The 22,410-nt window shown below is 39.1% G+C and overlaps 1 protein-coding gene across 3 annotated transcripts in view; it reads left to right on the forward strand.

Moving 5' to 3' along the window:
- DOCK4 (dedicator of cytokinesis 4) overlaps positions 1 to 22,410 on the forward strand; it is a 479,093-nt gene that overhangs the window by 252,383 nt on the left and 204,300 nt on the right. For all 3 annotated transcript variants that reach the window (XM_061165346.1, XM_061165344.1, XM_061165347.1), the window contains 4 exons: positions 8,039 to 8,120; positions 8,873 to 8,933; positions 12,940 to 13,072; positions 17,329 to 17,417. In XM_061165346.1, coding sequence (XP_061021329.1) covers positions 8,039 to 8,120; positions 8,873 to 8,933; positions 12,940 to 13,072; positions 17,329 to 17,417 — 365 coding nt within the window. The remainder of the gene's footprint in view (positions 1 to 8,038; positions 8,121 to 8,872; positions 8,934 to 12,939; positions 13,073 to 17,328; positions 17,418 to 22,410) is intronic.

Here is a 22,410-nt window from a genome sequence, read left to right on the forward strand (position 1 = left end):
TGCATTTCAATGCAGAGGCCTTGTAGTTTCCTGGTTAAAAAGAAAAAGCATTTGACCTTTAGAAAGTCCAATTGCATGCATCATCTAGTTAATAAATAGTATTGAATGATGAGTGTAGTTGATAATTTTTTTTGATTGAAGTATAGTTGATTTACAACATTGTATTAGTTTCAGATGTATAGCAAATTGATTCCATTATACACATACATATGTTTTTCTCAGATTCTTTTCCATTACAGATTATTATACTTCCCTGTGCTATGTAGCAAATCTTTATTTATTTTTATATATAGTGGTATACATCTGTTAATCCTGTACTCCTAATTTATCCTTCCCCTATTCCCTATACCTTTCCCCTTTGGTGACCACCATAAGTTTTCATTTTTTTAAGTTATAATGAATATAAAGAATCTGTCAGTATCAGTAAGCTGTTGAAAGGGACATTTGATTTTGGTTTATTTCATTTTAAAACTTAGGACATATTTTTGAGATGATGGATGTATGAAAGATATTTTACTGTTTTTGCAGGGCTTGAATTACTTGGATTTTTATTATTTATTCTGTTTTCATAAAGGTTTCCTTTACCTTTGCAAAGAACTGCATGCTTCAACCCAGAATAGTTATAAAGAGCTCAGGTTTGCTTTACTTTCAAGATTCCTTATTACAGATACTTTCCCTAACAAAGAACCATTGTTAGAAAGGTCAAAATAATTACTGTATATAAATCAGAGCAATTCCTCCTTCATGAAATGTCATAGATACAGTGTTTACCATAATCAAATTAATGAAAATTCCAAGAATAAGCATAAGACATTCTGCCTAAAAACAAGCTTTCCTGTTTCACAGTCCCTGGTTCTGTTGACCAGATCGCATTATCACCTACTTTTAGTTACCTCTCAGGAGCTTTTTTCTAGTGAAATTCTTAATGAGTTCTCTAGAGATAGACACAAGCATTTTCCTGAGTTGCTCAATTGAACAGTTTAACTGTTTCTAAGGATTTTACTTGAATTCAACAATGGGATTTTTAGAACATCAACTTTTTAGAACTTATTGCCATTATGGATTTTCTCAAATCAACAGTTGATCCAAATCTTTTCTTTCATTCATTGGTCTATCAGCAGGTGGTCTGTACATCACTTATTTGTAACTTTAAACCGCATTCCTTTTTTGAGCTTTACCTTCCTAAAAAGAGTTCTGATTCAACTAGCTTTATACTCTGAAAGAAAAAAAACAAAACATGAAATGGTTTTAAGTCATTCTAACTAGTAAGAAAGAATCAGCTTGATGTTCAGCATTGGCTATAGAGTTGACTATAGTTTAAAAAATTATCTTCTCTTTCATTGTTCAACTAAAGCAAAATCCTTTATTGTCCTAACAAAGCATCCCTTTAGTTGACTGCTTAGTCCTTCAGCTTTAAATATTTGTCAAGTGAATCTGGGTTTGGACAGTAATATTAAAAAAGAAAACTCAGAATCTGTCTGCTCTTTAAGTAAACTACTGTGGAAATCCTGGTATCAATGATCCTTCTTGTTTCATTTCCCTCTAGTTAGCAGAAGAGTTCATGACCCTTGTGTTGCTTTACTTTTAAAATTAGAAAGCATATTAATAGCTTTATCTAGGAAGACTTGCTTGAGGAGTTGCTTTTATTTATTGACAAGGAAGCACTTTGTTTGCATCCGTCATATGTTGGGAGACAAAGAGGAGAAGCCATTGACCTGAACATATCAGGCATGTGTTGCCTGTTTCCAAGGGACAGTCAGCAATTCTGACTGATTAGAGCTTAAGCATTTGGGTCAAAACTGTGGCCGTTAACTGTGACTGTGCTTTTAAACATTCAAGAGCTTTTAGATCCATAGTCCAGTAAGTCAGGAACCCCAGACTGGGACCTGGGCTTTCTACAGCTCCCCAGGGGAATGTTGTGCACACCCACGTTAGGAGATGGCCTGGCCGACAGTCCCTTCTTCTGTGCCATGGTGACACTGAAACTCAGTCCAGTGGCCACCCCAGGGCAGCTAGCGCGCTTTCCCCTCACTTTTCTAGAGTATCTTACCTGGCCAGTGGCAGTACCAGCTCGGGGTACTGTGACTATTTAGAATGCTCCGTGGGTTGTCCTTTGCCACTTGTCCTAGGAAAGAACACAGTAACAGTTCCCTGCGCAGGTTGTTGGAAGCAGCTTACAATGTTAGTCAGTCGGAAAGCATTTGAGAAAATGCAGGAGAAACAGTGAAACAGAAGCACTGAGATCAACATCTATCGTGTACTATGGCATTATGGGGAGAGGCCCTAAAGTCAGCTCAGCAGAGCCTTTTTCCTTCCTCTTCTCCTTCCATCTTCTTGCTCCGAATGCTTCCTCCTTGGCTCTTGGCGCATCTCCCTGCATGACTACTCAATGTACAATAAATAGTAATTGTCCACACACACAGCATAGTTACATTTAAGACAAGGAACTTGGTTCTTTCAGAGATGCTACATGGGGTATTTTTTTGGTACAGCTGTTTTATAAAATATGCATGCCTGTGTGTTAAGTTGCTTCAGTTGTATCCGACTCTGTGTGACCCCATGGACTGTAGCCTGGCAGGCACCGCTGTCCATGGGATTCTCCAGGCAAGAATACTGGAGTGTGTTGCTGTGACCTGCTCCGGGGCTCTTCCCGACCCAGGGATGACACCTGTGTCTCCTGCATTGCAGGTGGATTCTTTACTGCTGAGCCACCAGGGAAGCCCTCTATCAAGTATAAGCACAAAAGAACCAGATAGTTCTTTTTCCAGTTTGTGTACCAGAACACGACCATCCAAGTGTTTTCTCTCTTTTGTTACTGTTGCTTTTGGAGAACATAAATTTATTTCAGTGTTTTAACTGTCCAAAATGATTTTGAAAGTATTCTTTGCAATTTTTGTGGATTAGTCAGACTTCAACTTCAATATATTATCATCATAAATTACTGTATAAAATATACATTGTGTAACTTTCACAAACATTAAACCACTAGGTAGCTATACATTGTGTAACTTTCACAAACATTAAACCACTAGGCATTCCTAACTATAGGTACATTGCTTCTTATGAGAAGGGAGCTATAGAGTTATAAACAAAAATTCATATAGAGAAATAAAAAAATGTGCTTGATGCTGGTCATCCCTAACTATGGGTACATTGCTCTGTGAAAGCAAATGATTGTCCTAGGAATGCCGTTATCGGAGAGTCACTTGATATGATGACTCAGAAAGCTGGGAGGACCCTCCCACATCTGTCCAGAAGGCCTCCAAGACCCTAGGTAGGGCCTTTAGAAGGACAGCTGCTTCTGCGTGTTAGAAGGAGGAGTGGGAAGATAGGAGCATCCTATCCTGCTGAGAAGAGAAGCCATTGGGGTCTTCAGATCCCTACTGTGCCACCCATGTTATTTGCATCATTGGTAAGAACTTTTCTACCAACTATGCTGTTGAAACAGACCTAAACTCCCTAAACACAGATAGGTTTGTGGCTTTATTTATTTTTGTCTGGCTTCATGCATGTTTTAATAATTATTTTTGTATTTTATTGTACATATTCACAATAAAAACCCTGGGTTCACATGATACGGTTAGACTTGCTCTTTTTGTGTCTGTTATGAGGTGTTCTGTTTTTATGAAGATAGCTTTGTGGTTAAGACCTGAGACTTTGGAATCAGACCCTGGATATTAATTTCTTGGCTCCATCCTTGACTGACCATGCAACTTTGGCCAACTTACCCAGTGTCTCCAAGCTCCAGCTTTCTCATTTGTAAAATGAGGATGGGAGGGGCTCCTCCCTTATAGGGTGATTGTGAGACTTAGAGAAAATCCGTATAAAATGTGTGTATTTTATTTTGAGTTGTACTATTTTCCCCTGGGATATCTGGGGATGAATATGCCCACTGTTACTTCACTATCTTGGTTTTCTCAAATCCTTTTTAGAAGAAGGCACATTATAAATAATAAATAATTGTGATTTTTTATTCTTTACTTCCAAAGACATAATTTACTCTTGTTGATTTATCGCACAGTGATTCATAATGGCTCACACAAGGAATTCAGGTGGACACTAAATTTCTCTGGCAGTGAAATTTCCTCTGGGAGCACACAGCACTGTAAGGGGAAGTCAAATGATGATTTTCCTCTGCTACTAATAATATCAAATCCCATTTCTTCAGTGTTGCTGAAAGTGTTCTATGTGCTAATTCATTGTTTGATGATGAAGAAGGAGGCATTCCCATTTGAAAATATGTCACCATAGATACTTCCATTACAATATATTTGTTATAATAAAGACCTAGAATGTGCGTGGTGGACAGAGTTACATGGCATGGACTAGAATCTAGAGTGGCCCTGAAGTTAATTAGGTGACTCTCACGTCTGATGGTAAGGTGCCATTGATCGATATGTCCCTGGAGAATTTCATGTGTTTCGCTACCATGAAGTGTAAAAGATGTTATATGGAAGAGAGCGAACGTTGCTACCTAATAATTTGTATTTTTTTCCTAAAAGATTGTATTTGTTCAGTCTTTAAACACCTAGAAGGTACCAAATCGTTAGTTGATATCTGAGAATGGAAATAGGAAGTATGCACATCTTATAATAGAACACTTTTTTTGCTTTGTTTTTAAACTTTTTATTTTCTTGGAGTATAGCCACTTAACAATATTGTGGTAGTTGCAGATAGACAGCAAAGGGACTCAGCCATACATACATGTATCCATTCGCTCCCAACCTCCCCTTCTCTTCCAGGCTGGTAATAGGACAATTTTTTAATTGACGAAAACTAATTTTGTTTTCTAATCAGAGTTGCCACTCTTTGAATCAACTGTAGAAAGTTGAAAATATCTTTGTGGGTGGCCACAAAAGTTTTTGAAAGAATTTTAGAAGATGTGCCATAGTGGAATGTCACTGACTTATTTAGTTTCTTCCCTTGCCTTAAAGGCAACATGTGGGCATTCTCCAAATGTGTGTGAGTGTGTGAAAGCATGAAAATGTTTATCACTCAGTCCTGTCTGACTCTGTGTGACCTCCTCTGTCCATGGCATTCTCCAGGAAAGAAAACTGGAGAGAGGTGCTATGCCCTCCTCCAGGGGATATTCCCGGCCCAGGGACTGATCCCACGTCTCTTGCGTCTCCTGCACTGGCAGATGGGTGACAGGTTCTTTAACACTAATATCACCTGGTGAGCATGTGGGTGGGTATTTATTTGTAATTCAAAGACTCTGAAATGTTTTGCTGTAGTTCTTTTTTTTTCTTCTGAAACCATTTGCCGATTAAGTGGTTGCTGTATCACTAAAGCTGAAAGAAATTGAGTTTGTATACCAACAACTTGTCACCAGATGAATAAAAAGATTTTGTTTAATTGACCATAAGAGAGTTTTTCCCCCTCTTAGAAGTCTGTGTTTTAAGGAAATTGCACATGACTTTTTTCTCTGTAGTACCCATCTTCAGTCTATTTTTAGACTGAAGGCATGCTTAAGTTAAGGGATATGGCTTAGTAAATATTGATATTCTTTCTGAAACAGGATATGATATAATACTTGCATAATCAGGATTCTGTCTAGACTAGTGAAATTAAAATAGTGACAGAGCAAAAGAAATCTCTGAGATGGAATGCTTTAGAAAACATTTTACCAAAATATTGATAAAATTTGTGAATATAAAATATTATTTTATATCAACATTAAAGTTAAGGTCTCAATATCTGGAATGACATATTGACTTTTGTATATTAATATTTTTGTTATTTATCATTTTGACTGACCTTTCAGAAGATAAAGTGGCATTTATTTCGAATGTTTTAGTCTGTTAAGAGGAGTCTCAAACATAAATGCACCTCAAAAATATAGAATGGAGCATGCTGCCTATAATCAGCAGAAAATGATCACACTGCTTTCATTTGGGGCTAAAATATAATCAATAAATATGTCAGTAGGTGCTGACTAAGAAGCAAAACCAAATACTGGTCTTAAACTTTAGGAGCTTTGACCAACTAAAACCAAATACTTAAATCTTTCTGAAGCTTTGCATTTGTTTAGCAAATAATTTATTTCCAAAGTCATTTTTCTAAGAATACTTCATTGAAAAAATTACCAAGGAATACTTTCAAGCCAGGGATGGCTTTGAAACCTACTAAATCAAGTTTAGCCAAGAAAGAATATGGAGAGAGTTAGGACCAGGCTTGACTGAGTCAGTGGGTGTCCCTTACAGATGAATGACTTCTTCCCTATCTCAATATTCTGTAAATATGCTCAGATATTCTATGAAGTAGAGAAAGAATTTATTTTATAGCATTCAAATGAAGGTAGGTATTATGTGGCATAGAATTCCTACTCAGTCACACATCTGCTCTGTGATCTTGAACAAAACTATTTACTATTTCTTAGTTTTCCCAACTATAAAATGACAGAATAAGAGTACCAACTTCCCAAGAGCATTGTGAGGGTAAAAGAGATTAATCCATGTAAAGTCCTTAACAGAGTGCCCATTCTCAAATAAAAAATAGTGTTTTCTTAAAGAAGTAGTGTTACCTAGTGCTATGATTATTTTCAAGTGTAATTCATTTTTCCCCAAGATGAATTTGAAATAATAGTGAATATTCTTCCACTCTGAGGTGAGCTTGCAGTCCTTTGCCATGAATTATAGTAAATGACAATTGAATAAGATTAATTTAACTCTGCAGTCTTGGTCGAATCTGTCATTTCCAGCCTCTGCCTCAGAATTATATGGGAACTTCGTATGCTTCATTTGAGAATCCTTGCAGCAATTTATATTCTCTTCATCAGATCTCATCGGCCACTGCTCTATGGAATAAGACATAGGTAATAGGTGCAGGAAGTGACCTCATGGACATATGTATTGCTTGCGCTTTGTTGTGTGAAAGATCAGGGATAGGCATTAAAAAAGGACAGGGTGAGCCAGGTAGTTGAATCTGTTAAATATATCTGTCTTGATTTAGATGGCAAAAGAGAATAAAAATGTTCCAAAACAGCCATAAATTTAAAACCATATGCTTCCTTAGAGATCTGATTATGGTTCTCATTTCTCCCCCTGTAGGGGAGAAGGGAGATTTTGATATAAATACAGCGCCATTATTTATGGCAAGAACCAAGTGATGAATATGCATGGAGACTTGGAAGGGTCTGAGCCCTCCTGTTGCTCTGCTCTCCCTTTCTCTGCCTGATCCCTAGACCGAAGGAAGCTACTGACCAAGGCCACGCCATTTACTAATTTCACATTTTGGAGATGTTAGCTGTGTGTTCTCTGCCTGAGGCAGCCAGCCATTTGATTCTATCATGGGCACCAGGATATTGAAATTCAGAAGCTTGTGGTAGCTGGTACATTAATGTAGGGGCAAGGGTGATACTCATTTTTTTTTAATATAAATATTGTAACACATTACCTTGAAATGACTTAAATTAGTGACTGATCAACAGCATTATTTGTATTTGCATTATATCCAGGTGTTGCTGCGATTTCAATTGCAAGTTCTGCAGGCATTGTGAGGTTTTCTATTTCTTTGTGGACCAAAGAATATTCAGGTTTCACTACCTGGTCTCTCTTTTTGTGTTTTGGATTAGGTTTATAGGAGCATAAAATACTAAGCCTTCTAATGGATTGTTAGTACTCGGAATAGTGTTCATGTATGATGTGAAGTAAATACAATGACACAAAGCATGAAAAATAATTTTAGGTACAAATACACAGAACATGTTAAGTCAGATTTTTTCCTTTTAGTGTCCTTGTTTCTACTTTTTAAAGTAATAGTGATGATTTCATGGATGTGGAAACTTTCTAAAAGTTCTTTTTTTTGTTTGCATATGTATGTTTTCTGCTTTTGCACATTCTGCTTTGCTAGCTTTGTCGGAAGTGAAGCAAATGTTTACTGTCTTGGGTGTTCTTCTAATTTATATACACAGTTTTGATATTAGTGAAAAGCCTAAAAAATTTTGAGTTTAACCCTTAGGACAAAGAGCAGCTAGAAAGGTGACGAGTCCTTAAATATTAATTAATTCTAAAAATATTCAACTTCTTTTCTCTTGTAGTGAGAGATTTTTCTTGAGGCTAAATAGAAACGGGCTTCCCAAAGCCCCAGATAAACCAGAACGACACTGCTCTCTCTTTGTGGTAAGTGGATCTTGTTTTATCAAGGAGGCAGATTCTTTCTTAAGTACTTTATCTTATTTAAGAGAGTAAGTTATTATGAGAGAACATAGTGGATTTGCTGAAACTTTGTAAATAACACACAAATTACAGTGAAAGTGGAATGAAAGTGTTTGTTGCTCAGTGGTGTCTAACTCTTTGCCCATCAGGCTCCACTGTCCAGGGGATTTCCCAGGCAAGAATACTGGAGTAGGTTGCCATTTGCTCCTCCAGGGGATCTTCCCAACACAAGGATCAAACCCAGATCTCCTGCATTGCAGGAGATTGTTTGCTGTCAGAGCCGCCAGGGAAGAGTGTAAATTGCAATAATGCCCTGAAATCTGAAGGCCAGCTCTCACAACACACCTTTGTCCCTTCAGTGTGTGTGAGAGCCTGTTCTCTATGGCCGAAGCCCAGCGTGACAGGGCTCAGAGCGGCACGTGCTATTTAGTATGTATTTAAGAAATATTTAAAGAATGAGTGAACCAGAGACTGAAAAAAGAATGGGCTTTTCTTTTTTAAGTCTTATTTGATATCTGTAGGCTTACAGTAAAGTTGATCAGAGTGGTATTTTTAGAACAGGATTTGAATTATGTGCTTCTGCTCCAAAAAAAAATCCATTAAGAATGTTCATATGTGTCTTTCTTCTGTTATTTGTTAAAACAATGTGCTATGCCCTATAAGTGCTTCTGCCTAAAGGATGAGTTCTACAATGACCAGACTTTGTTTTTTGGTAGGATTTGGGCAGCAGCGAGCTCAGGAAGGACATCTACATCACTGTGCACATCATCCGAATCGGTAGGTGTGACGCTTGGTGTGACAGGAGCACGGTGGGGAGTCGCTGCGAGGTTTCTGTGTACTTGTGGTTTATGTGCTGTCTGGATCCAAAAGAAGTCCAAGCAAGATCTGAATCCAATATTCGCAGAATTTGGGATTCTGGTCTCCCCAAACACTCACACTGCCATAAATAGAGTTTGTTCTCTGTCCATGTAAGTCATTAGTTAGTTTGCTGCATTTCATTTTGTTTTATTGGACTTTCTAAAAATATTGGATTCATACACTTGGTATTTGTCTACTCAAATTCTAATTTCTGTTAACAGCATACATTAAACTTTTAGGAGCTGGATTTTCTACACATTTATGAAAACTTTACACCAACTGGCATTTCCCAGTGTGGAAGGCTGCAGAGCATTATTACACAGGGTGCTATAAGAAAAAGGCTATGAAAAACTGAATGCTGTATATATATTTTTCACTTGTATAATTTCATCAGCTTATTAAAGAGTCTGAGAAATCCTACAGGGAAGAATAAAATTGCTTCTCTAACTTTGTTGACCCTAGCTCTCTCCAGATTTGATTTGACTGTGGAAACACTTATATAATGTAACACTTACTAACCTCTTGCAGAACACACTTTCAGTGTTCTACAATGCCCTTGCACATCAAAACCAAAACATGGTCACTAGGTTTACACATATAAGACCTCTAAAAGCAGGCATTTTATGGCAGAGGAAATACATGGTGGAACCTAAGTCATTTCTCTAGGAAAGCTAACCAACTGATGCTGAGAACCGGCTCCCCGTTCCTCACTAACTGCTACACGGCTTGCTGAGGAGACTTCTGCATGAGAGTAATATCTCACCATGCAGTCCTGCATGGTGACTTTTATTTTTTTTTATGGTTTTTTATTTTATACACACGATGACCCCATTTTGCATTGAGAGAGACTATAAAATGTTGTTTCAACAAAGATTTTCTCAGCATTTTTCCTCATAAAAGTCTGTTCTTAAAACCCATTTAATTTTATCCTCTTTTTATATTTGAGGGACAGCAGAAATAAGTAAATAAGTGAACTGTCTTTGGTTTTGTTTTAATTTTCTTTTTATACATGAGTATGGGGTGTAGAAATTGGAAAGAGTCTTTTAAAATGGTCAACCTTGTAATGCGTGTTTCTGTGTATTTATGAGATAAGAGCCTCTGTCTGTGCCCAGGATGGCAGGGGTGCAGTTTATGTAATTCTTTGTGGTTTTTTAAAATGTATTCAAATTTGTCACAGCAATTGTTAATGTAAAATGTGATTTTGGACATCTTCATGTAAACATGGATACAATTTGAATATAATCTTCTACAAGGTTGAGATAAAAAGTAAACCACTTTAGCTTTCAGAACTTGTAGAGAAGTATCTACAGGTTTTTGGTGGTAGAAAATGATCACATGTCTTGCTTGCCCATGGGCTGGGTATCTCTGTCCTTCACTCCCAGGATACAGTTGAGGAAACGACTGCATAGTATTACCCATCACAGGGCTGCCTTTCAGATACCTGGCATTTGATTAGTGGCTGTATATTTTACTAAGCTATTTATGATCATTAAGTCATCAGAATGAATGTTGAATCCCAAATTACCTACTTTCCTTCCCTAAGCTTTGGTCAAATTAATTCTATATTGACATTACTGCAAAAACTTGCCTGATGATCAGTCCAGTAATAATGGAGGTAAGAAACTCAGAAAGGTTAAGATTTAATCTGCTTCAGTGAAATGAAGGAGTGGAAGATCCTTGTCTATCAGGGACAAATAGAAAAATCATTCTAGAAAGAGTAAGAACTTTTCCTAGAATATTCCTTGCATGGACTTAGTAAGAAAAGGGCACACTGGCCTGCACTGGCTGCCAAGACGGGAGTGACAGCACCTGCCCTGGAATTTGAGGCCTGGTCTTTGATCGGAAAGAAGGGGAGGAAATAAAGAGAGAGAGAGTTTCCCCACACTAGATTCATGAATAACTGCATGATTTCTATTTAGCAGTGATTGGTTCAACTTGCGACAAAACAGATAATGACCATTCATAACTATAAAGGGCAGACCTGAACAGAAATACTTATAGTGCTTGTTTATCAACCCAACAAACTTAGTTGGTCTTTTACCACATTCATTTATACCCACCACACAACTTTTGATAATTTTAGGTATATTTATCCCTTTTTTATCATGAACAATTACTATAGGCTTTCACCATAAAACAAAAGCATCTCTAATGTATTTTCTACCATAGGGAATACCCATTCCTCTTACCAGTATATTTGTAGTTATTGAAACTATTTGCATATTCACCCAACCAATAGCCCTAGCTATATGACTAACAGCTAACAGCTAATATTACAGCTGAACACCTACTAATTCATGTAATTCGAAGAACAACCTTTGCCCTAATAATTATTAGTCCTACTACAGCCTTCATTACATTTATTGTCCTTGTTTTGCTTACTGTTCTTGAGTTCACAGTAGCCAGGTTTCCGTATTCACCCTGTTAATAAGCCTGGACCGACATGACCCCCTACGCTGCCTGCATGTACACTCAGTTGTGACTGATTCTTTGTGACCCCATGGATTGCAGCCCGCCAGGCTCCTCTGCCCATGGGATTCTCCGGGCAAGAATACTGGAGTGGGTTGCCATTCCCTTCTCCTGGGGGTCTTTCCAACCCAGGGATCATACCCACATTTCTTGCGTCTCCTACATTGGCAGGTGAATTCTCTACCACCGCATCTGGGAAACCCTGTACCTACATGGTAATACCTAATGATTCTCCAAACCCATGCATGCCACATAGTGAACACCGGTCCCTGATCTCAGAGGAGTCCTCTCAACTCTTTTTATAGTGTTGAGTCTAGCACATGATTCCATTGTAAATCAGCATTCTTATTATCCTTAGGCCTGTTAATCAATATATTAGTAATATACCAATGAAAATGAAACATCATCCAAGAAAGTACATTTCAAGACTGTCACACATTAATTATTCAAAAGGGACTTCAACAGGGAAAAACCCTTTTCATTATGTCAGAAATCCTCTTCTTTTTGTTGTTTTTTCTGTGGTTTTTACCACCATTAAGTGGTATTCCAGCTTCTGTTTATAAGTATTACTCTGAAGTTGCTATATCAGAGGGGCAATTTTCCTTTTTTACTGAAGAATGAAAGCCAAATTGAATACTGCCATTCCTTTCTTTTTTTCTATTTAGCATTGGATTTGGAAAAGTACTAGAGCCATGCAGACATGTTGTAGGAGGACTTCAGTCAGGTGGAAACAATGTACAGATCTGTTCCCTGGCATCTGGAAACAGACTGACAGACTTTTTTCATTATTTCTCCTCACTTTAGCTTGTTATGTTACAGCTCCAGTGTGCTTTTTGCTTTCCGTTTTCAAAATAACCTGTTGGTAATTAAATGCAACGATAAATTAAAACAGTATGTCAACCACAGACTTAAAAACATCTAACAATTTAAACAAGTAGAAACCATTTCGGGGTTAAAAAAGGATCCCTGGATATCTCAGTCTGCATACTGAGTCAGGAAAGAACATGCTCATTTGCTCATCTGTGCTTACTTGCTATACCTCAGGTGATCTCAAATCACTTCTTTTCAGAGGTGAAATGTTTGGAATCATTTTTTGAAATATGGAGAATCTTACAAGTAGAAAATGAAATGGGCACCCTTACTGCCTTTTTGGATGCAGTTCTCCTGGGGTGCCTTCGTGAATGCGTCGGGAAGGGTACCCACACATGGGCTCAGCTTCAGTCTTCATGTTTTGTAGGTAACAGCCAATAGCCAGAGTTTGCACTGCGTGCCCAAGGTCGCACAAGTATGTGGTCTGAGGGGAGAGTTCAGAACAGAGGCAACAGTTGCCCCAACTCTGTGTCTTTACCATCACCCATTACATTTCATATGACTTATATTATGGCTGTATGTGTCTTGCCTTAAGCTGGATCAATCAAATGGCTCCTTGATCTAGGTGTGCTTTCTCATTGAACAGGTCGAATGGGGGCAGGAGAAAAAAAGAATGCCTGCAGTGTCCAGTACCGGCGACCCTTTGGCTGTGCAGTTCTTAGCATTGCTGACCTGCTGACGGGAGAGACGAAAGATGACCTCATCCTGAAAGTGTACATGTAAGAAGCTTGCACATGATGTGGACTGGGGTGGGCATGGGGGTACATGGGCATCCTGTGTCGTGAATCCTGCTTTCTGTGGGTAATGGAAGAGTCAGGGATGGGCCAAGTTTATGAGCCATTCCTCAAAAATTTAATAATCTCTAGGCCTTTTACAATTGAGCCTACAAATCATCATTTGCCTTTCAGAGGAGTTATGAAATTGAGAACCAAAAAGAACAGATAGCTTTCCCACTGGGTGGACCATCCACTGCATAGAATACCTCCCAAGAATTTAAAACCTGTTATAGCTTTACCGTCAGAAAGTTCATTTGTTCTTGGAAAATGGAAATAGTTTTTAACATAAACTAATTAGAATTAAGGAAAGGAAGTTCAGATTGGGTGATTCCCCTCTTACTTCATGTATTATTAGTTTATTATGTGGTGGTTTAGTTGTTAAGTCATGTCTGACGCTTTGCAACCCCATGGACTATATTCCGCCAGGGTCCTCTGTCCATGAGATTTCCCAGGCAAGAATACAGGAGTGGGTTGCCATTTCCTCCTGCAGGGGATCTTCTCAACCAGAGATGGAACCCAGGTCTCCTGCATAGCAGGAGGATTCTTTACTGACCGAGTCACCAGGGAAGCCCATTTTAGGGCTTTGCTAACAAAGCACCGTAAACAGGGAGGCTTAAGCCACAGACATTTATGGTCTCGCTGTAATGGAAACCACAGTTCCCAGATCACAGTGTTGGCTACACTGATTCTTTCTGAGGGCTGTGAGGGGGCTTCTGTTCCCTGCTTCTCTCTCCTGGTTTCTGGTGTCCTGTAGATGCAGGACCTGATGTGTACCTTCATCATGACATGACTTTGTCCAGGAGTGTGTGTCTGTTTCTGTAACCACATCTCGCCTTTTTACATGGGCCTAGTTAGTTATATTCGGAGAAGGCAATGGCACCCTGCTCCAGTACTCTTGCCTGAAAAATCCCATGGATGGAGGAGCCTGGTAGGCTGCGGTCCATGGGGTCGCTAAGAGTCGGACATGACTGAGCGACTTCCCTTTCACTTTTCACTTTCATGCATTGGAGAAGGAAATGGCAACCCACTCCAGTGTTCTTGCCTGGAGAATCCCAGGGACGGGGGAGCCTGGTGGGCTGCCGTCTATGGGGTCGCACAGAGTCAGACACGACTAAAGTGACTTAGCAGCAGCAGCAGTTAGTTATATTGGGTTAGGACCCACCCTAAACAACCTAATTTTAACTTGATTTTCTGTGTAAAGACCCTATTTCCAAATAAGATCCTCAGAACGTGATTTATGCATCTTTTATGGGTCAGTGGCAGCAGATACAGTTCAGTTTAAACATTCCACAAAGAAAATCCACTGAATGTATTCCACATCCTAAGTTTTTAAAAAGGCACATGGCTTTTGATTGCCCTTGCCTGAGCACCTCCCCCACAGGTCTGACAATGGAGAGATGGCACACAGTGACATCCTCAGAGCAGATGCACTGGGGGGTGGGGGATCTGGGGTCTGCATTCCTGATTTGAGGACCCCACTACTGACCTCCCCTGTGAGTGAGCTTGCTTTAGTTATCTGTTCCAGCTGTTGTAGCATGTGCCAATGGTTTTTCCGTATGTGGAGGGGACCCGCGTGTCCCACTCCCTGCGGGACATACACTTCAGGTTGCTTTTGACCACAGCTGCAGGGTTTCTTGGATTTATCCATCTTCTACCCGGAGGCCCTGGGACCTGCCCCACATGTTTGCTAATCAGTTGACGAAGATTCACTTATAGCCTGTGGTTTAGGACTAGAAACTCTCTTTGCCCCTTTTAAGAGTGATAAAATCTGTGACCTTGATACTAAACTTGAAAACTTTTGGTGAAACTACTGGGTAGTAAAGCATGCTACTCTTTTCTCCCACAGTGGAGCGTAAATCCAGTATAATCCCCTTTCTAAATTTTACTGGTGATTGTGAAACATAATTTAATTGCAACAATACTAATGATAATTAGCCACTATTTTTTTTTTTTTTAAGCCACTATTTACTTTGTGCGTACTATGTGCAAGGAACCATGTTAATAAGCACTTTGCATGTGCCGTATCACTTTATCTTCATGACAAACTCATGAAGCAGATGCTGTTGGCTCTGTTTTCCACATAAGGGGACAGAGAGGCTAAATAGCACCCAAAATCACCTGACTAATCAGAACAGGGACCAGCTGTGAAGTCAGGACTCCTAACTCAGAACTTGAGCTCTCATGTTACCAGGTCGTACGTGCTATTTCAGGGTGCTATTTCACACCACTTTCTAGTGATGTGACAATGATGCTGTTAGGTGACCTTGCTTTTTAAGAAAAACTAAAATTTCTCACAAACAATCTCATTGTTTCTTCGAATGATCTTTCCAGGTATGCGTAGGAAGTGTTAGATTAATCTTGTCAATGGGAAAACTGAGGGACCTGGAGTTGCTTGCATTCCTCTTGATTATGCACCCAGCCAAGGAAGACCCATGAATTCCAGTTCTGTGGGGGATACTCACCCTCCTAGAATTAAGTTGTACTGCTCTTTGTGGTTGTTATTGTCTGTTTTTTCATATATATCAAATAAAGTTTGGGGTTATTCTTGATGCAAGAGAGATCCTTTAAAAATTACAGTTCAGCAATTTATGAATCCATTCCAGGATGAATGCTAGGCAGTCAAAACAGTTATTGTAGATGAAAAAGAAACTAGAATTTATTAAAACATTTTAGAGGAGTGACTGTTAGAAACAATTTGGAAGAAATTTCTATTTGTTAACGTGACCAAATCCTTAGCCCAAACTGGGACTCAAACAGAGAATAGCAAGAAATACCTCGTCTGAGCCTGGAAGATATTTCAGTCGCATACTTTAGGAGCTTTTATTTTATTTGGAATTTTGTAGGTTAAAAGCATGAATTCCGGAGTCCTTTAACTATTTAATAGGAAGCAAACTATCTTTCTTCCTTCCCCACTGAGCTGAACTAAGAAAACTAGAAGCAGGGTGTACTAAGTGGCAATTTGGTATCTTACAGCTGGACAGGTGGAATGGTTTTATTTCATCTTAATTTTCCAGCTTTCTCAGTGTCAGTGCTCTTATTTGCTATCCTACTGTTAACTGGTTCAAAAGTAACCTTCATCAAGTTCATCCTGGAAAAGCTTATGGTGGTGAAATAAATAAATATGTAAGCACATTGTGAATTATTGGCTACAGATGAGATCACAAGGAAGAACTCTCTCTAAGGTGGAATATTTTGATTGATAGTTATAGAATCTTTGATTGTCAGGAACCTTGGGAGGGAGGCTTTGTTGCTAGTGAAAGATAGTGGTGAATTTACAGACACCTAACTGGGGCGGGAGTCTCAGCAGTAAGAAGAGAACAGACCCAGATATTAACAAATCATCGGGAGTAACAGTCAGAGGGATATCCATTCAGTCATTCATGTAGCCGGTATTTTTTTAAGCACCTCCAATGTTCAAAGTACTGAGGGAAACACAAGTATCTACCAGTCCTAGATCCAATTCTCAAGAATCTTCAGAGTCTCCTAGGTGAAATGTACCACGTACACAAAGATAGCATGAGTTGGTGAAAGACAAAAGCTGAAAGACTAAGGTACAGATGGCTGTCAGAGTGAGAGATGGAGAAACGCCTTTTGGCCTAGAAGTAGAAAATCTGGAAGAGTTACCTTAATTACCCTTCAGTAAATCCCAGGTTTTTGCCAGTTCAAGTTGTGTTAACCTCAGTTGCATTTTGTTGCTAGCCAACTTGGTCATGATATAATAGGTGGAGATTCAATAATGAGAAATAACATTTACTGAGCATTTACTTTATGCCAGGGATTATCCTAAACCCAAGCTTGTTCAGGGTTCTAGTATATTACCCCCCATTTCACAGATGAACAGATCAAGGCACAGAGTAAGTAACTCACCCAAAGAACATAGCTCAGTTAATAGTGAGGATCCAAATCCAGGGAGTCAGAAGCTTAGCCTGTACTTCCTTCCACTGTATGCATTGTTCTCTGAGCTTCTCATAACCTGAATTGTTCATCTCAGCCACTTCATGAAGTAGTTGGTCGTGCATTACCTGATATGGTCATTCCTGCTTATCCTGGGGCAGCTAAGCCAAGCCATGTTCTCTGTGTTGAGAACTGCAGGGAGGTTTAAGGAAGTACGTTATAGTGGTTATGTGAAAAGGGGCAGGTGTGTAGTAAGGTCATCTCATGCATCATCAAAGCTTAACAGAGTGGCTGTGATTTCACAGGTGTAATACAGAGAGTGAGTGGTATCAGATCCACGAGAATATCATCAAGAAGTTGAACGCGCGTTATAATTTGACTGGCTCCAATGCGGGTGAGTATATGGTCTGTCTGACTCCCCACGCTCTTCATTTCAATTGCTTTGCTTTATTTGTCTGTGAAGAAGAAGATTTGCAGCCCTTTGTTTTTCTCTCTACTCACTCCCTAAAAGTGCTCGGTCAGTATGCTGGTATGTCTCCTTACTCTATGATAGGTTTGTAACTATAACTCTAAAAGATTTATTCTTTTCTGGTTTGAATCAAGGTAGAGTATCTGAGTTTATTCTCTAGTCTTGGGATCTCCAGGTTGTTGCTGATTGCTGAAAACCAAATGACAAATATACCTCTGTTCATGACAGTTGTGTGGAATGGGTTTGATGAACAGGAATTTCTGTCAATAAGGTCCAAGAAAACCATGCTTCTCTGCCTATAGCTGTAGTGTTATATAGAGAAAAGCATATGCATGCCATCTGGCAGGAACTGTAATATAACATAGCATTATAAGTTATATATAATACAAGTGGTTTAAATCACTGAGTGGTTTAAATCATTCAGTTGTGTCTGACTCTTTGAGACCCCATGGACTGTACAGTTCATGGAATTCTCCAGCCCAGAATACTGAAATGGTTAGCCTTTCCCTTCTCCAGGGGATCTTCCTGATCCAGGGATCAAACCAGGGTCTCCTGCATTGCAGGCGAATTCTTTACCAGCTGAGCTATCAGGGAAGCACATATAATAGCATCAGGTGGCGCATATTCTTGTAATATACTAGTATTATATAGCGTATGTAGATGATATAATATATTGAATGACATCTTTAAGTTTGATCAGTATACAAAAACATGGTAAATATTATTTGTTCCCTGTCCCACCTCCAAACCCATGTTGAAGCAGAATAAACTATGCAATTGTGTGCTTTAATTAAAGAAACATCTAAATCAACTGGTATTTGGACTGAATGCATTGCTTTTTGCGGCTGATTTTTAAAGTACCCTGAATATAGATGGTTGTGTTATAGTCCAACTTGCCTGGCAGTTAAAAGAACCTGAATTTAAATATAGACCACCTTTTCTTCAGACCTGTGTACATCTCACCAGGTCAAGTGAAAACGTTAGTCACTCAGTCGTGCCCAATTCTTTGCAATCCTATGGACTGTAGCCCACCAGGCTCCTCTGTCCATGAAATTGTCCAGGCAAGATTACTAGAGTGGGTTGCCATTCCCTTCTCCAGGGGATCTTCCTGATCCAGGGATCAAACCCAGGTCTCTCGCATTGCAGGCAGATTCTACTGTTGCTCAGACAATAATCTGTCTACAGTGCAGGAGACCCTGCAGGGTTTGATCCCTGGGTCGGGAAGATTCCCTGGGGAAGGGAATTGGTTACCCACTGCAGTATTCTTGCCTGGAGAATTCCATGGACAGAGGACCCTTTGCATATGACGATCCCACATCACCAGCCCAAAACAACCCACAAAGTAACTGCAGACAGAAACTCTGTGGTTTGTTCACATGAGAGCTATAAGTATTCACAGTTCATTCATGTGGCAGCACTTCAGTCTGTAATGAATGGTGAGGTCAGTTTTCTCTCCAGTTTCCCAAGAGTGGGGGAGGGAACTTGGCTTCCTTTGATCCACACAAAGTCCTCCATCTATCACTAAATAAACAAAATACTTGCACTTGCTATTGAAGGTAGAGTCTCTGAAGGACCAGGGGATTTTAGTAGTGAATATAACTTGAAATAAGAAGAATACCTCAGAAACTGCTGTGTCCACTTGTCTTCAATTTTTCTGTGAAAGAAATAGCACTTATTGTGTAGAGACCAAGCGATTTATTTTAAATGTACTTTCACTAAGATGGTAGGCCTAGTGCTTTTTAAAAACTTATCTTGCCAAATTCATTGACAAACTTCTAACCAAATTCATTACTTTTGACAGACTTTTTGGTATTTCTTGATGCCATGGATTATTTTTTATCATTAAATGTATTTTGTACCTGTGCTGTCCACCTTGATAGGTACCAGCCACCTGTGGCTGTTGAGCCTTAGACAGGAGACTAGTATAGCACTGGGACTAAAGTGTGAGCATGATGTTCAGTTGATCAGTTGTGTCCGACTCTTTGCAACCCTATGGACTGTGGCCTGCCAGGCTCCTCTGTCCATGGGATTTTTGCAGCAAGAATACTGGATTGGGTTGCCATTTCCTTCTCCAGGGGATCTTCCTGACCCAGGGATTGAACCTGCGTCTCCTGGGTCTCCTGCACTGCAGGCGGTTTCTTTACCCCTGAGCCACTGGAGATGTCATTGCAGTGTGTAGTACTTGTAAAATACACACTTGATTTTGAAGACTTGATACATATATAATGAATATAAAACACCCCTTTAATAATTTTTATATTGATTATATGTTCAAAGGTAACATTGTGGATATATTGGTTTAAACATAATATATTACAAAAGTTAGTTTTGTTTTTATTTTTTAAGTGGTTACTAGCCACAAAGGTGGCTCATATCATAGTTCTATTAGGCAGTGCTGCTGTAGACTCCATTTAAGAATTTCCTTTTTGAGCTCTTTTGATGCCTCACATTCATTATGCCTTACTCCTTTGCTTCTGTCCACTGACTTTGGGTGGAGAAGTTTGTAGCTATTGTGTATCTTTTTCTTTCTCTCCCAGAGTCCCATTATTTTTAGTTTGCTTGCATTTGCCTCCTATGTGAATAAATAAATATAAAACTAACCCTGACCTTCTGATTTTTCCCTTGTATTCCCTTCCCTCCTTAGCCTCAGAGATGCAGTGTTGACTATGCAAGGTGTGTTGATCTGCTCCAAAATACTTGTTTCCAAATTCCTTGTCAACTCCCAGGTCTTTCCTCTTTCCAGTGTGCCTTACAATTCTTCTGTTGTTGGATCCTTTGAGTTTATCATTGTCCTGACTGAAGTGATGCTCAGTGGCCTCTCGAATCATGCTGAAGTCCTGGATAATGGGCTTTGATTTATTTATATGTCCAGGTAGATTCCTTGCATAATTGACCCTATATCCTATGAGATCGGGATGCCAGTCAAGCCAAACCATACATTTTTCTCTGCTTACAGGTGGGAGTCATCTCTTAGAGAAGATAGCCCAAAGATATTTGCTCCTGGAAGTGGGATGTCCTCAGTTTGAATCAAGTTTTACTGGGATAATGGTAGTATCACCCTGTAAGGGTCACTGAAGGATTAAAAGAGAAAATGTTGCAGAGTGCATAGAGCCGCATTTGACACATGATGTGTCTATTCATTGTTACAACTTTGGGGTCATCCTCTAGAATATTTTACCCTTCTTTTGTCAAGCACCTTGCTTCATTTTCTCAAAATGGATCCTGATTTGATCTTCTAAATGGAGACTTTGAGAATCATACGGCTGAATTATTGGTAGGCTGAATCATCAAATTGATTCTTCCTATTCTTTGTTTCTTCCATCTCAACTGTGTTCAGTCAACTGCTAACCTCTCTTCCCAGGTCTTCCTTCTGACAGGTAGATTAACCCCAGGAAGGAAAGGCAGCATATTATGTTTCCCTGGGAAGTTCCCTGGGTGTTACCTGTTGTGTTTACATCCATTGTACTGAAATGAAAAACCACTTGTTGCATCTTTGGAAAGAGTGAAAGAAACCATTTTATCATACAACCCTGCCTAGCAGGTTTTCTCTGCCTTTGGCAGACTCAATCCTGCATTTTGCTGCCTATCTTGATGCTGAGATTGCTAGATTGAATATATACTCTTTATGCTTGGTGTTGGCTGCAAAGCCCTGCCTGCTCTCTTGCCCTTACAGCCCACTCCTGTCCTTCCCCCTCCTATCAAGCCTGAGTCCCAGCCAGCTGCACCCAGCCAGCATCAGCTCGCCTTCTATTCCTTGGGTCCTTCTGGTCCCTTCTAGCTCGCTAATAGCAAGGCAAACCCAGCCCTAAGCCTTGTCACTCCAAAATACTGCTCCAGAGAGAGAAAGTTCAGACAGAAACTTTTAAAAATTAGTAAATGAACCCTTTACTCTTTCTTTCCATTTAAGTTTCCATTCTTCTTGGAGAGTGGAACATTGTTCTGTTGTCACCTGTCTTGAGGGAAGGCAATTATAAAAATAGTGGGTAGAGTTTTAGGGGCTGTTTGGCTTTATTATTGAAAGGGAGGCATCTGCTAGCGTACTTAAGGGGGAAACAAGAATATAGGAAATTGAAGTTGGAAATTGGGATGCCTCATGATTAAATTATCGCAGTGAAATGTTGACTTTTTCTCCTTGGACCATGGAGTAGTTGATTAAATGGAAGCAGTGCAGTCAAATGTTTTCAAGAGAATTAAGTGCACTCGACAAAGTCTTGTTTTAGTCCCTGCTTTCCTCCTCCTATTCCTTGGTCATTATACTAAAAAAAGAAAAAGAAGAATAACTTCGAAATTAGTTTTAGAATCAAATTCTACCACCTAATTTTCAGGCCTTTTATGCTTCACTGAAGTGCTCCTATCTTTTGGAGTTGTAATCTTGTCTATTTAATAGGTAAAAGGATTTGTCTAGATAACTGGGTTTTTTATCCCCCTCTAATCTAAGACTTGTGTTGCTAAAGTACATTAACCACTATCTTTATTGGGTTTAGAAACTGGAAGAAAATTTCAGGTGATCCATTTAACTTTTAAAGGTAAAAATATAATTGAATTAACATATTTGTATGGTTAGATTTAGTTCATTGCAATAATTCAAAATTTCCAAAGTTGTACTCTGTGAGAATTTTTAAATCCAAAAATCATATTGTGAGAATTTGAACTTCTAAAAATAGTCATTAGAATCAGCCTGGTTGACGTTTGTTGAGCAAATGGTTATTATTAACGTCACCTCTGATAGACATTAGCAGTTGAATTCTAGGAATGTGAAATAAGAATGAGCCAATATGATTTCCTGAGACACATTCAGTTCTATTATTTGAAATAAATTGTGTAAAAATCCTTGGCTCCTGTTCAGTGTGTCCTAAGAGAAAATTCAGAATCTTTTAATATTATCTATGTGTTTATGAAATCCTATTTCCTGTAGTTT

The sequence above is a fragment of the Dama dama genome, chromosome 18 (genome assembly GCF_033118175.1).
Source record: "Dama dama isolate Ldn47 chromosome 18, ASM3311817v1, whole genome shotgun sequence".
In the NCBI taxonomy this organism is placed as follows: Eukaryota; Metazoa; Chordata; class Mammalia; order Artiodactyla; family Cervidae; genus Dama; species Dama dama.